At 33.9% G+C, this 18,907-nt stretch overlaps 1 protein-coding gene across 5 annotated transcripts in view; it reads right to left on the reverse strand.

The window, feature by feature from the left end:
• Window positions 1–366: 366 nt before the first annotated feature.
• The window catches only part of GPALPP1 (GPALPP motifs containing 1), a 38,229-nt gene continuing 19,688 nt past the window's right edge, over window positions 367–18,907 (reverse strand). Inside the window, exons 5-9 of one of the 5 annotated variants that reach the window (XM_074299143.1) lie at window positions 16,415–16,549; window positions 16,055–16,219; window positions 12,076–12,174; window positions 9,231–9,450; window positions 367–799 (exon numbers count right to left, since the gene is read on the reverse strand). In XM_074299143.1, the coding sequence (XP_074155244.1) occupies window positions 9,232–9,450; window positions 12,076–12,174; window positions 16,055–16,219; window positions 16,415–16,549 (618 nt within the window). In that variant the 3' untranslated portion in view covers window positions 367–799; window position 9,231. Of the gene's footprint in view, window positions 800–3,923; window positions 5,785–9,230; window positions 9,451–12,075; window positions 12,175–16,054; window positions 16,220–16,414; window positions 16,550–18,907 lie in introns of those variants that run through there. The other 4 variants (XM_074299144.1, XM_074299142.1, XM_074299141.1 and 1 more) reach the window with 4 other exon arrangements.

Consider the following 18,907-nt stretch of genomic DNA (forward strand, 5'->3'; position numbering starts at 1 on the left):
CAAAGACCATTAGATCTCCCAATATTTTCAGGATCCTTTAAGTCAATTAATTTTTTTTAAAGGTAATGCCATTTTCAGGCTGTGATAAATTATAGCTTTTATAAAGCATCCAATGTAGTAAAGCCCTAGTACAGAGAAACCTTAGGATGTTCACTTAAAAGGAATATAGAATGAAAATAGGAAACTCTTTTTATTATTATTATAGCTTTTTATTTACAAGATATATGCATGGGTAATTTTCAGCATTGACAATTGCAAAACCTTTTGTTCCAACTTTTCCCCTCCTTATCCCCACCCCCTCCCTAGATGGCAGGTCTTCCAATACATGTTAAATATGTTAAAGTATATGTTAAATACAATATATGTATACATATTTATTCAGTTGTCTTGCTGCACAAGAAAAATTGGATCTAGAAAGAAAGAAAAAAACCTGAGAAGGAAAACGAAAATACAAGCAAACAACAGAAAGAGTGAAAATGTCATGTTGTGGTCCACACTCATTTCCCATAGTTCTTTCTCTGGGTGTAGCTGACTCTCCTTATTACTGAACAATTGGAACTTGCTTGAATCATCTCATTGTCCATCAGAATTGATCATCATATAATATTGTTGTTGAAGTATATAATGATCTCCTAGTCCTGCTCATTTCACTCAGCATCAATTCACATAAATCTCTCCAGGCTTTTCTGAAATCCTCCTGCTGGTCATTTCTTCCATAATATTCATATACCATAATTTATTCAGCCATTCTCCAATTGATGGACATTCAGTTTCCAACTTCTAGCCACTACAAACAGAACTGCCACAAACAGAAAACGTGAAACTCTTAAATACTTGATCTTATGTGGAAAATACAGCTATTTGCCAGTCATAATAGCCAACATTATTTATTAAGCATCCATTACATGTGCTGTCACAAATATAAAGATCTAATCCTTCAGTATCTGCCCATGATCCTTATTCCCCATTTGTTGCTCCTACAAGAACAGCATTGGATTTGGTCAAATCTCCTCTATGACTTTGAATAAGTATTTTCATTTCTTGCCCTTTATTTCCTAATCTGTCTAGGGAAGGCATTGGATCAAAAAATGCTCTCTAACTTCTAGCTCTTAAACTATGTTACTAGTAGGATCTTGCAAATTACTGAGAGAAGAAATGACGATTGCTAATTTAATTCTTCAAAAGTTTATTAAGTGTGTAAAGAATTGCTGACACTGATTGAGTTAAAAAGTTTAGATAAGATATGGTCTTACAGTCCTGGTCCTCTTTAGGCTTTGATTTGATTAATTTACCAAGAATAAAATCTGAAAAGAAATTCATAGTAATCTAAGCAATAAAATAAAAAATCCTTAGATTCAGAGATTGCCTGATGCAGCTTTTAGAAAATGCAGGACTAAATTATGCAGTGTTACAAACCACAATTTAAGTATTCCAGAAGACTCTAGCTCTCTCTCTCTTTCTCCCTTTCCCTCTTCCTCTCTCCTCTTTTCTCTTTCCTTCTCTCCTCTCTCTCCTTTCCCTCCTCTTTCTTTTCTTTCTCTCAGTGTCTGTCTCTCTCCCTCTCCCTCCCTCCCTCTTTATTGCTTCTACAAAACATCTGTGTTTATACTTAGCAAGCCCTATCTAATCATGGTTGGAACATTTACATAAAAATGGCCGGGGGAGTTTCAACTTCAAGCCAAGAGGCAGTTTCTGAAGTGACAATCTACAGTTGCTCCCTTTCTTACTAGGATAAATGCAAAAAAAAAAAAAAAAAAAAAATACAGATTGCCTTCTATGACTTGGGGGGGGGGGGGAGGGAGACAGGTTGTGACATTTGGACCAAGATCCTTACATCCTTAAGAAAGTCTGTTTGATAAATTCAGGGTGGAGACAATATGCTTATGATATTATGAAGCATTCAACAATCCTCAAGCAAGGATTATTAACTTTTAATTTGGTTTACCTAAAGACTGACTTAAAAAAAAAACTGCACTTGAAATAAAATAATCAAAAACAGCAATGAAATAAATACTCTCTAGTGTTCAAGTCTCAAATTCCGGAGTTTGTTGTAAATTTGCATTATCTAGAAGTCCACAAGAGGGCGTCTTCTTTTTTCTTGGGTCTGGAAGCTAGAAATTCAGATCTTTTCAGTTTCTGCTTGGGCCACTGTCACTGATCCATGCAGCAAGTTTATGCAAACTTATTTGATTGTAAATGGAGGGAATGTAATGTGTGAAACTCTCTATACTGGGCTCAGGGTCAGGAGACTTAGAATTCTAGCTCCGTTTCTTCTGTAAAGTGTGAGTCCTGTTCCCCCACTTCTCCCTCTATGATATATAATTCCCAACTTGCATTTGGGGGTCAAACCCTCAGATTAGTTACAGTCTTAACAGCAATTGCCCATATACCATAGAGATCTACTATTTTGTTGCCCCCCTCCTCATTTCTCTCTCTTATCCCCCAGATCCCTTCATAATTATGGTAGATACCCCACTAGACGGGAGACTGTACTCTCTCACAGTGATCAAAGTGCCCTGTCTACTTTCCTCTTCATTTTGGGTGAAAGATGAGCAACCCTGGATGGATCCTATCTATATGACACATTTCAGTGGATCCTTCCCTTCACTCAGGTTTACAATGGCTATTTTTACTTCTCAGTCATCATCATTGCACCTATCAAAAGAGTTGCCAAGACTTGTCAATCTTCCTTTCATTCTTTCCAATCACAAAGTCTAGTTCAGCTCATTACGGCTTCTTTACTGGACTTTGGTGATACTATCCTCCACACAGCTGCTCCTCAAATGGAGTCAAGAAGAGTTGAACATGTCTGAAATGATTCAACAAGAAAAAGTTGAACTAAGTGAATGAGAATATACCAGTATTCTTTAACTGATAGGGAGAGGTGTCTGATCAAAAAAGTTTAGAAAACATTGGTCCAGATAATATCTGATGTCCCTCATAGCTCTATGATTAACATGTTTTCAATTTTCAGAGTAATTTAAATATTAAGGTCTTAATCACACCTTTCTTTTGCTTTCCTATATTACTCATTATTCTTATCCTTTCAGATAATCCCCAATCCCTTATAATAATTCAGGATTCCTATGCTCCAGAAGATCATTTACTAAATGACTAATTTATACAATAACTATTGAAAATGACTCCCCCCCCCCTTCACTTCAAAACTCATTGGCCTCCTTTCTCATTTTTTTGTTTGTTTTTGAGAGTGGGTCTTTCTATATCATCTAAGGTAGAAGTGTAGCAGTCACTTGCCAGTCTGATTGGCATTAAAATTTTGACCTGCTGTTTTTCTGACCCTAATGCTAAATTCACTACAGACATCTGATTGGGTTAACCACACTCCTCTAACTTCCCCCTTAAGTTCCTCAGATCTGATGTCACTTAATTCTATTTAAATGGGTACTACGCACTAGTACCTACATACCTTGAACCATAAAGAAATCCTTACTTTCTTTTAAGGTTGTATTCAGGCTCTACCTTTCAGGAAGCTTTTCTGGATGAATGAAACAAATATTAAGTGCTTATTGTCAAATAAATAGGAGACAGTCTCTTTGTAAATGTTCTTTATAAAAGGACAATTTTAATGGGGAGAACCAACAGTTATGGAGATTGGGGCCAGGGAAAGGAGTATCTCAAGAGTCACAAGGATGTTGTGTTGATTCATAGAGAAGCCAGTCCACAAAGTTGTTTTTTTTTTTTTAAACTTGTTTTATTTTTCCAAATACCTGTAAAATTTTTTCAACATTCATTTTTGTACAACTTTGTTATGAATTTTTCCCTCCTTCTTCCCCAAGACAATTTGATACAGGTTAAATATATGCAATTCTTTTAAACATATTTCCACATTTGCCACATTGCCCAAGAAAAATTGGGTCAAAAGGGAAAAAAACATGAGAAAGAAAAACAAGCAAACAACAATGAAAGGTGAAAATACTATGCTTTAATTCACATTCAATGTCCATAGTTTTCTCTCTGGATGCCAGTGGCATTTTCCATCCCAAGTCTATTGGAATTCAATGGTAGAATCATTTTAATTTTTGTGCCCAAGGTAAGGGACAAGGCTGGCTGGGTTGTGAAACATGTCTGGCTTGAGGCTACCTAAGTATAAGCAGGCTAGTTGAATCTGAACTTTGTTCCAGTCTTACCAAACAAGAGGGCAAAAGTGCTGTTCCAGGTCCTGAGAAGAAGCAAGGCAGATAGAAAGATGGCTGTAGTAGTCAGCTAGGTGGGCTTTTGTAAAGCATGACCTGATGATGGTCTTTTCTGCAGTCAGCTAATGAGGTAGTTGAATTTGTGCTTTTCTTTTTATTGCGTTATCTTTATTTATGTGAGCACATGTTGAATCTCCAGTTGAATAGCATAAATTCAGACTTGATTTTTCATTAAAAAAATCATAATGAACAAAAATCTATTTTCTTTCTCTTATCTCCCTTCATTCCTTCCTGCCTTGGAAAACAAAACAAACAAACAAAAAGCCTTTTGAAAAAGTCAAGTAAAAACAATCCCCACATTGGCCTTGTCCAAAGACTATTTGTCTTAATTCTGCACTGAGTCCTTTGCCTCTATGGCAGAAGGAACCATGTTTTATGAGTGGTTCTGCAAACTGTGGTTAGTTATTGTGAACAGAGTTTTTAAGTCTTTCAGGGTTGCTTTCACAATGTTATGGTATAAACTTTTTGTTTCTTCACTTCACTCTGGATTACTTCATAAATTAGTCCTGAAACTATCCATTTTCATTATTTCTAATAGGACAATAATATTCACCGGCATTTCTAATTTGTTCAGCCACTCCTGAGGATCACAGACTTAGCTGTGACCTCTGAAGTCATCACCTCTGCTTTTTAGTTAGGGAAAACAAGGCAGAAGCTAAGTAGTTTGTCTAGAGGTTTTAAGCGGCAGTCTTCACTTGAACTTAGCTTTCTGATTTCAAAATCCAGCATATTTTGGGACAAAAGCTTTTTATGTGTTTCTTCCCTATGAACCCCAGTACTTAGCACATAGCTGATGTTAAATAAATGTTAATTAAACTAAATTTGTAGTAGAAAATCGAGATTTTTAATATTACTTAATGTCTATCTTCTTCCTTCTTCCTCCTTCCTCCTCCGAATTGCATAGGGCTTTAAACTTCATCATGATTTTTCTTGCCTGGGTTATATACATTTAACAAAGCCTCAACACTCACCTTGACACTAAGATAACAAACAACCCCAATAACTTCTTTGTGAGGCCTCCTTACACCAGAAAAAATCACTTTACATTATTAAACAAACCTTGATTTCCAGGTTAAGCATCTCATCTTGGAAACACTTTTTAAAAAACAGTTCTTTTATTGTAAAGTTCATAATGACAAGACTGGAGAGAGCAGCCTATACCCATTTTCCATATTTATATTTCACACTAGGGATAAATGTAAACTGATTTTTGAGTTTAAAAAGTTAACCTTTCCTGCAGAAGGAAACATAATTTCTTATGACTTGAGTTTTAAATCCCATTTTGGCATCAAATACAAATTCAAAATACACTGATATAATACAGTACAGATCCTCATTTGTTTCTGTTCAGAGGGCCAGATTGTCTATCCTTTTTCTTCATGCTAATTCTTATTAGGAATGACTCAATGGAGAGTATTTCTTCTAGCAAAATGTATGAATGCCCAAAAGGGGAAGAGATAATGGCAGCTTGTAAAGCAGTCTTCGGTTTCTATATGTAATAACAATCCATCTTCCAAGGGCTTAGATTCTTAAATGCTGTCATAAGTGTTATTATTCATGACATTAGCAGCTTTGTTTAAAAAAAAAAAAAAAAGACAAATTATGTATGAATGCTATAACATTTTTTATAGTCAAATGGGTCAAAAAGAGTAATTAAAAAGTAATTAATTAGAAAGCTCTAAGATATTAGTAACAGGTGAATATGTAGCAACTAATCTCAACAAAATGCATAAAGCAATTTCCTAAACTATTACTTAGCAATCATCAAAACCAGATACAAATGTTAGCAAGATGGGTATTTGGAGGACAATGATTAATCCAAATGTATGAGCATAAAACACACAAGAGTTTGGTTTATTTAATAAAAACAGCATTGTTATCATATTCTTTTTAGTCCAGAAAAAATTTATACACATACAACTTTTTACTTACCTACAGCCTAGTAACCAATTAGCTATGAATATCTAAATCAATATGACTTATTAGCTTTTCCCACAATTTAAAGGAATTGCTTTATGGGCAATGTCAGCTGTTCCTTGAGACAGTCTTAAATGCTAAGGTCAGAAGGAAAGACCATTAAAATGCTTCCTAAACATTTCATTAATCAAAGCTCTTTTTCAATTGAAAATTCCCTAAACTCAATTGTTGGTGTGAAGATAAACCCAAATCTCTGACATGGTATCAGAGACTGGATTTCAAAAAGCCTCTGAAGGGCTCAACAAGGGGAAGAACAATTTCCTTCTCTGCATCTATCCATTCATTTTCTGTGCAGCTTTTATTGGAGGACTCAGCTTAGCTATGTTTGGAGAGGCTACTTCCCTTCCGGCTGACTGACCACAGGAATTTGCAAAGGCTAGATAAATGGCCATCTGCTACAGTGCCAAGAGTATCACGCCTGTAGAAATCTTAGATCTCTGAAGGCTCAGAGATAAAAGCTCAAGCCTAGTACTTATCCCTTTGCTTCTTAGACTGTCATTAAAGGTAGTTCAAAGCAACTTCTTGGATCTAGTGTGCCAATGAATGTGTCCTTCAAACATACAGACATGTGAATATAAGGGAGCATATCCTCCCTTGGGACGTGGGGGAGGCGGCATATACTCCTCAGCATGGAGAGAAGAATGCTAACTGTAAGAGTTTTGTGCAAAAATATCATCTTAAAATCTAAAATATTTTATTAGTCACAGAATATCTATGTTTAATAAGCAGAATGTTGCAAAAAGAAAAGTTACTTAAATGACTCCGTGTGTTAACAGCAGGGCTGGGAATCTTAATGTTGAACTTAATTTTTCTGCCTAAGAAAGGAGTAACAAAATACCTAAAGATAAAATTTGGCTTCAAATGATAATAAAGCTTTAAAATTTCACGAAGACTTTTCCCAGAATTTCTGAAAAGAACTGCTGTATATAAATACACTATTAAAATACTTATCCTGGTAAATTATTTTTAAAGGCAAAACTAAATGAAGGCAAGGAAATCTTTATATTTTAGAAGGTGGTAAGAAGAAAAAGTTGCACCCTGAATTCTTGTCCAGTTGAATTTTCCAAAATTCATCTAGTTCAGTTTTCCAAACCGAAGTTAAGCTTTGTTTAGTGACATATGAGTGAAACCATTGTCCACTCTGTTTTAGAAAGTGATAAATTCATCTTTTCATCTTCTTTAGTGAGCTATTATTTACATTTGTGAGTGTTAGGAGAGACAATACTACAGAGAGAGAGGGAAATCTATCTGTACAATGATGTGACCTAACAGTTCATTCCATTTACATAAGATGGTGAAAAGCCAAAATTGAGTTTTCAATAAAAATTAATTTTCTCATTACGGATGTTAGCCCCATGTGCTTTTTCCAAACCAGAACAAAGCACCAGCGGAACAAATGTGATTAATTTGTTAGAGAATATGAGTAATGAAATTTGCATCTGGGATTATAGCTTTATGTCTAACGTAGTAAGGAGAATTGCTTAAAGTATTAACAAGTTATCTTAATACCTTTATTTGGGAAAATGAAATTAAAGGTTGCATGAATCTCCCACTTATATTTCTCCTATTCAGGGGATTTAGCCATCTGTAAATAAAATGGCATTCATGATTGCTCTAAAATAGCTGCCTAAATAAATTAATTATCTGAAAACTTTTAAATGTTCATGAATAAACTATGAAAATTTACTCCCTAAGAAAATCCAAAGGTTAAGATGGCTTTGTTGTAAGGCCTGAACAAAAAATGATTGTTCTTACCTTCAAGTACACATAATAGATCCTATTTCTATTTAAAAACAAAACAAAACAAAACAATAATTTTACTAAGAAGTGATTACTGGAACAGGCTACTGTTTAGAGAGAAATGCCCAGAAATCTTAGGTTAGAAGACATTTTACAAATGTTTCCCTCATAGTAGACTCTGAATCAGGGAGGCATAATTTGTGGTCAAAGTTGGTGAAGATAGCAACAATCTTATAGGGTGCTGGTTCCAAGGACTTTAGCACAGGTCTAAACTTTCAATGATTTTATAGCAACATCCTGTGCTTGTTAAGCTTTTATACCATAATAAAATAATGAGAAGAAAAGCTCACAATAATTATCAATAGAAAAGCCAATCCAAAGAAGCAGAGAGTATTGCATTCTATATACGGATCATTATTTTCTTCTGCTTTCACATTTTAAAAGCAATAAAAGGTAATATGAAAGAATAGACTAAAAAGAAAAGACTAATACAAAATAAAGGTAGGGCAAAGAGAATTATCCTTCACTTACTTTACTACATGAAATTACAATTCCTCTCCAGTCCATCCCATTCCTCCATGACGTAGGATAAAAAGGTTCAATACATTCATCTATAGCTATAGCTTTAAATGTTTTTTTTTCCCCACTTAATCAGTCAGTAAAATATCTATGATTGTTTTAATAGGTTTTTCAGTTTAAGGTATGAATAGATGATAAAGATAAAAGTTTTTTAAAGAAAGAAATGTTAATTATTCCATCATCATCTCATTCCGTAATATAAAATAGAGCTAGGGAATGAGTATAAAAAAGAAGCATCTTGGACTTTAAGAACAGTCTTTAAGAATCATCACGGCAAGGCAAACTACTTTTAAACAGTATTTTTTGGTTAAATTAAATATATGTTTCTAAAAAGACTGCTGACAAATCTCCTTACTTTTACTTTTAATGAGCTGTACTTTCCTAGGGCTTAACTATAGCTTTATGTCAATTCTGAAACTTATGATTACATTTAAATTTTTTTTTTTTTTTTTAACATTTCAGAAAGCAAGGCTCTTTTTTTGACTGTTAATTCCAATGCAAGAGATTGTTGTCATTAAACTACATTTTCTTTTCAAGCTGAGTTTCAAAAACCAAAGATTTTATTTATACAGAAAGGCAGTATTATAATTGGCTGTCTTTTAAAATAAAATACATTTTGCATACAAATAAAAGACTATTTACACATCTAGTAAATGAATCCATAACTTCAAAGTACAGAAGTATGAAAATACACCTTGCTGTAAAGAGTAGGATACTCACATCATAAAAACATGTTGCCTTTGCCATGTGAAAACCGGCTGTTTAGCTCTCTGGATTTCTTAATCAGAGCTTTCTTCTGGGCTTCATCAAACCTGTTGACTTTGAGATCCTGATCACGGTCAAATGGCCTTCTCTCCTGGGGCTTATTTTTATCTTCAACTGTCTTGTTCTTTAATTTTTTGTGATGTATGTCCATAAGAGATTCCGATCTTTTTGAATCCTGGGGTGGAGTAGAAAGGGGCATATGTGGAAGAGGAAATGAAAATCTTAGCATGAACATCACAATGATGAAATCTGCTGAAGTATATTCCATAATAGTAGTCAACATCAAAAAGAGTAATGTCCAACTCCCTGCTGCCTTTTCAAAAACCAAAGATAGGGGAAAAGTACAGTTAATGTAACCTTTAGGACAGTTTAGGACCTACATTAGCTGTAACCACTGAGAAAAAAAGATCTAAGGATCTGCAAACATTTTAATACTCCAGTGGAGAGTTTGACTGAAGGGGGAAAAAAAAAATTATAAGATCTTATAGAGCCTCTTAACATGAATATATCAAATGATGCTAAAATTTAGATAGTATATATTCCTCAATAATAATCATGAGCAGCAGATAGTCATTACTATATTATTACATAAAGGAAAAATATGGAAAAGGTGAAAGAAAGGCTAGAAAAGCCAAATTTTTATTTCAGGGCTATTAAAAAATGGTGTTTTCAGTCATTAATGGTGCTTCAGTGACAGTCACTTAATCTCTAATAGTACAAAGAAGAAATTCAAAGAAAGATTGAGAGTGATAATTAACCAATTTAGAGGTTTTTGGCTGAGAAATTAAGGAGAGACACAAATTTGAAAAACAAAAAGCCAGAACTAAAAGTAACAATCAAATATATGAATTGAAAAATAATAGATTCATCATAAGTCAATTGAGTATTTCTGTACTAAAGAGATTAAACCCAATTAAAGTTAAGGACTTTGGAAGTCACCTAGTACAGCTGCTTCATTTTACAGATGAGGTTAAGTGTGTTGCCCAATCTTTCAGGTTGAATATGGCAAAGCAAATGCAGACTTTCTAACTCCAAATATAGTGATTTTTCTATTGTACTATTTTATTACCAAGGTAACATAACAAAGTTTATGTTATATAAATATGACCAAAGATGCTAAATTTATGGGAGAGAAATAAATAGTGAAAATATAATGAGAAGTATATCTTCTCAATATAATCTGGAGAGAAAACTATTAGGAAAATGTGTGATACTAGCCAATTTTTAAAACGTTAAGAAAAATAAGTTTTAAAAATTTAAGTTTTTATTTTCCATGTAAGAATAATTATTCTAAGGTTGTATACTTGTGCATAAAGCAATGCTCTCTAATAATAACTTAATAAGCTACAGATTATCAATGGAGGACCAAAAACATACTTGTTCTCTTGATGAGTTACCATTTGCTGGAGTTTTTAAAATATAGAGGTGGAAAAACTGTCTCTTGTAAATCGTGGAAAGACTCTTAAATGTTGCACTGTGAACATAAAAGCCTCTTTCTTTCAGTTTACTAGCTAGCATTAGGGATGCAAAGAAACACCCTATACAATTCAATGTGTCAATATAGGAAAGAAGAGTTTGGTAAAAGAAAATAAGACTTCTATTCAATTATCAATAGCTGTGAAAGTGGAGGAGAGAGGAGGGATGACAGTTCTTAATAAATATTTTAAAGTAATCATCTTTGGCTCTGAAGTTGATCAGAGAGGCAGACTCAATAGGAAATATCTTCAAATCTAGTCATCTCTAATTCTACTCAGTTCTGCTTGAAGACTGGCAGCTTAGTATCTGACTGATTTAATGGGAATGGGTTATTGTGGATAAGCTTCAAACTCAATAATCAGAAGGCTAGCCATAATCAAGTGCAGGGAGATTCATTTTTGGCAATGGTTTACACCAGACTTTCCATGAAGGGCAACTAGAAAGGAATAATGAAACAAGACTGTGGCCATTAGAAACTGAACAACAACTAAAATATCTCTTCCTTTTCTTCCTTTGGGTGTCTTAATAATGACAAGAAAAGAGATGCTCCTTCTTCTATAGCTACTGTCTGAGCTGGAGCACAGGAAGTTAACCAGGAAGATACTCTTCAATAACACTGTATATGCTGTAAGCAAGAGGCAAGTGTGACCAAGGGGCAAGCTTTAAGACTGTAGTTACAACTACTGAAATGAGTATCAATGAGGAGTGAGGAAATTTTCATCAAAAAGAAATGAAAAAAATCTTTGGGTTCTAAAATCTCAATGACTTGTATAAATTTCTTGAAGTTAGAAAGCATTTTTTAGAAATACCAGCGACTATAATAGAAAAGAAAAAAGACAACGACATTCTCAATTAATCTGTTAACTGTGATTCCTTTAGATTGCGCTGGGTTTAGGCTTTTACATCAAATATTCCAAACCAGTTTCTCCTTTAAACTCTTGAACACTGATGATCTGTAGTAACTTTGAGAGGCTCTCAATTTCAGAAAAAGGGCTGTCTATCCCTAATAATCAAAGTTCTGACATGAGTCACTTAAATAAAATACAAATTGAAAATATTATATGAGAACATATAAAAAAGATCCTACACAAAAGGGTATTTTTATAAAAGTCTGACACTGTTTTCAGCAGCAGTTAAAAAAAAAAAAGGCTGAAGTGATATTACCATGGAAACGAACAGAGCTGGGTATTTTTCAAGAGAAAGCAGAGAGAGGGAAGCAGGGAAATAAACAGGTGTAATATGTACATGTATATATCTTTGAGGATTAGAGTGAGGGTGGGAAAAGTTAAAATAAAGGAGAGAAGCATTTTGTTTTATCACTCACATTGTATGAAGACACCTGCTCGGCCAATCTCTTGTCCCTTACTGATAATATACGTTCCTCATCATTCTTACTGGTTAGTTTCTTTGCTTCCTGTGCTTCCTAGTGAATGGGAAAAAAAAATTATTACTAAATCATAAAAGAAAAAAAATAAGTAAAAACATGTCAATACCAGTAATATTCAGATTAAACTGTAACAAAATACTGAAGACTGGGTCATGAGGTTCCCTCCCATTAGTCATGCTAATAGTACTATTAGATAGAAAACAGATGGGAAGAGCTAAGATCTAAATTTCTTTGTATTAGTATAATGAGGCTAAATGACTGTGGTAAAACAAGAGAGAAGAGAGTTTTGTTTTAAAATTCTGTGTTGTGTCTCTAAGGCTTTTGTAATTTTACCAGCACCATGAAATTATCTTTTAGAATCTGACAATGTCATACACATTATCCATGAGGATCACATCAGCTCCTTATTTATAAAATGAGAGGATTGTTCTAAATTATTCCTATACTCTTCTTCCATTTTAAATGTATGATCCTGAGTAAAGCCAAGTTAGTCACCTAGCATCACACATGTGTTTTTTTTTTTCTTTCTTTTTTTAGGCTGTAATTTGTTGCTTAAACTAGGATGTATGCTCCATTATCCGTTTTAGTTACTGAATGTATGAATAAAAAAGTATTTACTAAATATTTATTCTGTGCACCAAGATAAGTGCTGGGGATACAAGAACAGAGAATCCTAGTTCTTTACAAGCTTATATTCCAATGGGGGAGTTGACACTGAAAGGTTTCATTTGCAAGACAGAAGGAAGAGTCTGTTGGTCCTTCACAATTTCTGGGTCTTGAAAGGCAATTACCTGCCAGGTTCCATCTCTACAAGAGCTGTTGGATAATGATTGCTAGGGATGGCTGTAAGCAGTGCAAAATGTTAAAAATTACTAACATTTATGCTTTCTTGCCTTTTTAAGTGTCCCGATTTCCCAAATTTTCCAAGATGGATGATGGTCCTGCTCACCCCACTTTTGGACATTTTTTTTTTTATAATTTGAGTTTCAAAATCTGTTTCTCCTTTCCCACCCTGAGATGGTAAGTAATCAGATAAAGGTCATACATGTGCAATTATGTAAACCATTTATTTGCATAAGAAGACTCAAATAAAAGAAAAAAATGAAAGGAAGAAAGAAAAAAATAGCATGCTTCAGTCTATATGCAAATAATATAAGTTACTTCTCTGAGGGCAGAGAATATCCCCAATCATTGGGACTGTCTTACATCATTGTATTGCTGAGAATAGTTAAGTCATTCACAATTCTTCATCAAACAATACTGCTATTACTGTGTAAAACATTCTGCAGATTCTGTTCACTCCACTATGTATTAATTCATATAAGTCTTTCCAGGCTTTTCTGAAATCATCTTGCTTATCATTTCTTATAGGACAATAATAATCCATTACAATCATATACCACAGCTTAATTAACCATTCCTCAATTGATGGGTATTGCTTTGATTTCCAATTCTTAGCCACCACAAAAAAAAAAAAAAACTGCTAGATCAAAGGATATGCAGTTTTATTATTAGACAGAAAACCACATCTTTATGGTCACACTTATTCACTGAGAGGGGATTACTTAACTGTACTTTACAGTCTACTGATTAAAAAAGTCCTTGATTTAGCACAGCAAAACGCCACCATAAAAAATCTCTCCTCCAGTTAGGATTCTCTCATATGTTAAGGCTATATAAAATTCCTTAAAAGATTACTCTGTTAAATTTTCCTCTGTAAATATAAAACATGGGTACATATGCTTGCCAAAGGTTTCTATGTAGAGTCTATCAGGGTCCAAATTGAAGAGAGATTCCCTCTAAGTGATGAAGTCGTCTTGAAGTTCCTGTTTGTAGACAACTATTTATTGGTTACATTAGGTGCCAGTACATTGTACAACCTCTTAGATGAAATCCATAGTCATGTAAGAGTTCAGCCTAACCACATATACTGGAAAAGCTAAGTGGGTAAAAAATGTAATTTGTCTACACTATGATGTTCAACTCAAAGGATGGTCCACAGGATCAACCATCAATATATGACTTGGACACAGTGAATAGAGAATTGATCGCTGAAAAGGAGGAAGAGAGTGGGTTGGATTGTATTTGGATAATTGTATAGTACATTTAAAGACCCATCATGGTATTGTGCAATTAAAGTATACTACACAAAGGATTGAAATGATATTACTTTAATGAACTTCTTTCTGAAACAAAGGCCCATATTTTTAATACCAATATTCTTCTACTATGAATAATGAATAATGGGATAATACAATCTCTGAAGAATAAACATAATGAGTCACTCAAAAGGCTAGGGAGAAGTGCATGGTGCGTATGAGAACACTACGATCTGATTAGCAGACAAGAACTGTTCATAAGAAACAGTACAAAAGAAATTAAAGAGATGTGGACTGGTCCTGAAACAAGTTTGAGAGACAATGGATGGAAAGCCTGAATGGGCCATAGTCCCTAAGTAATGTCAGCTGATTTAGGGGTGGGTCCTGAGTGCATCCAATGGGCTGCTTGTGGCAGATTTATAAGAGAATTTAGACAAAAGATGTGAGAGATGAAAAAACATGAATGTGCGAATTGTCAGCATTATTGGCAGGTTTTTTCCTCTTTCTTTCCCTATTCCCTCCCCTGATTTTTAGAAAGGGGGTAGGGGAAAGAGAGCTCATCTTGGATCCAGAAAGATATGAGTTGAAGTCCTACCTCTGAAACATATGAGGTATGTTACCTAATGTACCAATGTTCCCGTGGCTTCAAATTCAGATAGAATCCCCCCCAATTAACATTTTCTAATATTAAACACAAGTCAACCAAGTGAATGTCACTGAATTGTTCAATGACTGATCCCCAGACCAATAGGAAGTAAGCTTTTTCCCATATGTGATTGTGGCCAGAGGGCAGCAATAGACAGCTCCTATATATAGATAATTCCTCAGGTAGGGCTATGAATTCATAGCTCTTCCCCGTCCTGTCTCCCATTTCTCTGCTTCTTCTGTCTCCTTTACTCAAGGTGGGCTTCTCCACATGCTCATCTAAGCAACTTCTCTTGTTTCTTTCTACACTTCCTCCCTGAACAACTGAATTGGGTTCCATGCTGTTTATGCTATGAGGTCACTCCTCAATCTCTCTCAAAGCATTCAGTCTTCTTCCTCAAAGTGCTATAAGGTTTCTCTCTACTCAGCTATTCCACAAGTTCTTCAATTAACATACTTAAAGACTAAGCACATTATCTTTTCCTAATAACTAATAGTCCTTCTTTTGACTTCACTATTTTTGTCATTCAATTCAAGAAAAATTTATTAAGGATCTATGCTATACTATGCAATGAAGATGGAAAAAGTCTAAAAGTCAAATATTCCCTGTCCTCACGTAGCTTACATTCCTATGAAATCACAGGTCTAGATTTATGTGTGTAAAAACACAAGAAAAGCTATGATAGGATAAAGGAGAGCTCTCCCAAAGTGGTTCAGGAAAATAAAGCAAAAATCACTTGGAGCTGGGAAGATTTCAGGGGAAGGCTTCAGGGAAACAGTCCAAGGCAAGGGAGAGAGAGAAGGGAAGGAAGGGAAGGAGAAAGGAAGGAACAAGTGTTAAGTAAAGCAGATGGTAAATCACATCTGGGAAAAACTCGAAACAAAGTAATATGAAACAAAACTGAAACACAAACTGCAGTTAAAAAAAAGTAGAACCTTGAATACTGGACAGAAGAGTCTGTGTCTGATCTCAGAAGCAGCAGGAAGATAGTGTAAGCTTGTGAATTGGGAAGTGACCTGGTCAGACTCATATCTTAAGGAGATTGCTATAGATTATTAGCCATTAGTAGAAATTGAAACTATATATGATTCTTTTCTCTTGCTCACACCTCTTGAATAAAATTTGTCTTATTTAAAATCTGTATGCCATGGGTAAATGAAATAATGCTTACTTTAGCTTTCCTTTCTTTGTCGGCTGGAGTATCTGTCCAAACTGATCGATCGCCAGATTTGTCATCAGCTCTTCTCTTGAAAGTTCTTGGGCCAAGACCAAAGCCTTTCAGTTCTGGAGGGAGCTCAGTCATCCATGCTTCCCTTGTAACTGGTCTGGACTCATCCTTTGTAAGATATTTAATTAAAATTTTAAAAAGTATAAGAATACATGTAACATTTTATATCAATTACTAATTATACTTTTCAATTGTTGCTTTTGACAAAGTTGCTGTCAGTTAACAGTCAATCAGTAAAGTAAAATGGACTTGCTAAATTTACAACCAAGCAATAAGCACCAAAGAGAAATTTAAAATACTTACATCATTTCCTTTAGTGAGTTTTTCTTTCATTCTTTGAGCTCTCCATTCAAATTCTTTAGTTACACTATAGTCAACTGGTCCTTTTGCAGGCATTGGTCCAACAATGGCCTCTTCATCTTCACTACTTTCTGTTCCCTTTTAAAATAAAACATAACTATTACATTAAACAAAAGAATTAGAGGGACCAATAGTATTAAAAAGCAAATGAAGTTTATAAATTATAGTATTACCTACACATCAAAAAAATGTACCAATTGTATAATGCAGTGCTAAGTGCATAAGATGAGATCATACCTGCCTTTTAAAATGAGATGAGTGAAAAGTATTATATAAAAAATAATAACCGTTATCCTTATTATTAGCATGTAAAAGATTCTACAGTCCAGACTATTAACTATAAAATAAAAAACTGGATGAGGAGGAAAGGTTCCCCTATTCTTGAAAGGACTTAATTCATTTCAATCTCATTTTCTTGTGTAGAACTAGATATACTCTAGTATACACTAGATATACATTAGGGGCTCTGGGAAGCAGCATTATTTTACATGGGTCAAAAGGAGCACAATTCAGGGCAGTTAATGAAAAAGAAACATAGTACCAGAGTTAATGGAGACTACAGATCTGAGATTTAATTCAGTCTTCCAAAATTTCAAAAGAGTGTATAATATGCTCTAGTATAGTCTATGCATTTTTATAACTGAACCCAATTTATCTTCACTGAATGAGTTTTGGAAAGAACGTTCACAAATAAGATATTTTGCTCAGTGTCACTTATAATGTAAGATAGCAGAAAGAGCAATGGATTTGGAATAAAGAAAAACCCCAATTAAATATTCCAGCTCTACGTCTAAGTAACCCACTGTGTGATCTTAGGTCAGTGACTTAAACTGTCTTGATCTTAGACTAATCATCTATAAAATGAAGGAGCTGAGCAAGCTGCCACTAAGATAGATGATGCTGTTTTCAGTTCTGTGTACAGAATTAAATAATGCTGCTTCTCTTTTATTTTACAAGCAAGAAGTACTAAAAACAGTAGTTCTTCAATCTTGTTAGAGATTTTTCACTTGGTGAATTGGTAAGTAGGATTTTAGTAGAGGAGATTCCTAAGGTCCTACTTATTCCACCACTTCTCTAGAAATTCACTGCCAGCATTCTTGTACAAGTGGTCTATAACTACAGTTTCTGGGAAAACCGGCAAGCAGTCTGGCAGAAACTGGACATAGACTAATGTTACACCATTTACCAAGCTAAGATCAATATGGACACATGACCTAGACTTAAAGAGAGTGATTACAAGAAAACTGGAAGAACACAGAATACATTATCTATCTGCCTTATGGATAGGCAAGCAATTTATAAATAAACAAGAGGTAGAGAGCAGTGTGAAGTATAAAATGGATAATTTCAAATTTTAGTTTTTGTACCAATAAAACATATGCAGCCAAGACCAGAAGAAAAGCAGAAAATTGGGGGGAAAATTATAGACAAATTCTCAGATAAAGGTATCATATCACAAATACCAAAAGAAATTTGTTAAATCTATAAGAATTCTCTAAATGAATTTATCTAATGATATATATATATATATATATAAATAAATATATAAAAATAAATATAATATTATATCTAACAATAAATTGTTAAAGGATATGAACAGGCAGTTTTCCAATGAAGAAATAAAACAATTTATAATTGTATTTTAAAATGCTCTACATCATTATTGATTAGAGAAATGCAAATTAAAACAACCTTGAGATATCATTTTATACTTACTAGACAGGCTAAAATGATTGAAGGGGAAAGTAACAAAGGGTAGAAGGGATATGAAAAAATTAGAAAGAATTCATTAGGTTTATTTCCCAAAATGATTTAGAACCTATATGTTCTAAAAATAGCTACAGCAGCTCTCTTTTTTGTGGAAATAGCAGAGATGCCCATGAATTGGGGAATGGTTGAACAAGTTGTGGCATGTGATTGTGATGGAATACTATTGTGATGTAAGAAATGATGAGTTCAATGATCATAGAATAACATGGAAGATCTTGCATGAAATAATAAAAAGTAAAATGAGCAGAACCAAGACAACACTGTTCATTATGACAATATTGACTTAAGAATGCTTCTGAATAACAAAGTCATTTTGAATATAATAATACCCATATATATATTTATAAATACCCAAATTAACTACAAAGGACATATGAAGGAAGCTGCTATCTGCATATAGAGAAAGAACTGAAAAATAGAAGCATGTATAGAATGATTTTACACATATTGCATACACACATACACACCTACTGGTAGCCATCTTTAGGGTGAAGTAAGGAGAGAAATAAGGAAGAATAAAAGGGGGAAAAAAAGACAGTTACATGAAAACTTTATTATGTACTTAAAAACAGCAAGTAATTTCATGTACAATCATCTTTTTTTTTCCTATTTTATTATGCTATGGAAATGCTTGCTTTATTTTATAAGTTTAGAATAAAATAAGTA

Source organism: Sminthopsis crassicaudata, chromosome 3 (assembly GCF_048593235.1).
Source record: "Sminthopsis crassicaudata isolate SCR6 chromosome 3, ASM4859323v1, whole genome shotgun sequence".
Taxonomy (NCBI): domain Eukaryota; kingdom Metazoa; phylum Chordata; class Mammalia; order Dasyuromorphia; family Dasyuridae; genus Sminthopsis; species Sminthopsis crassicaudata.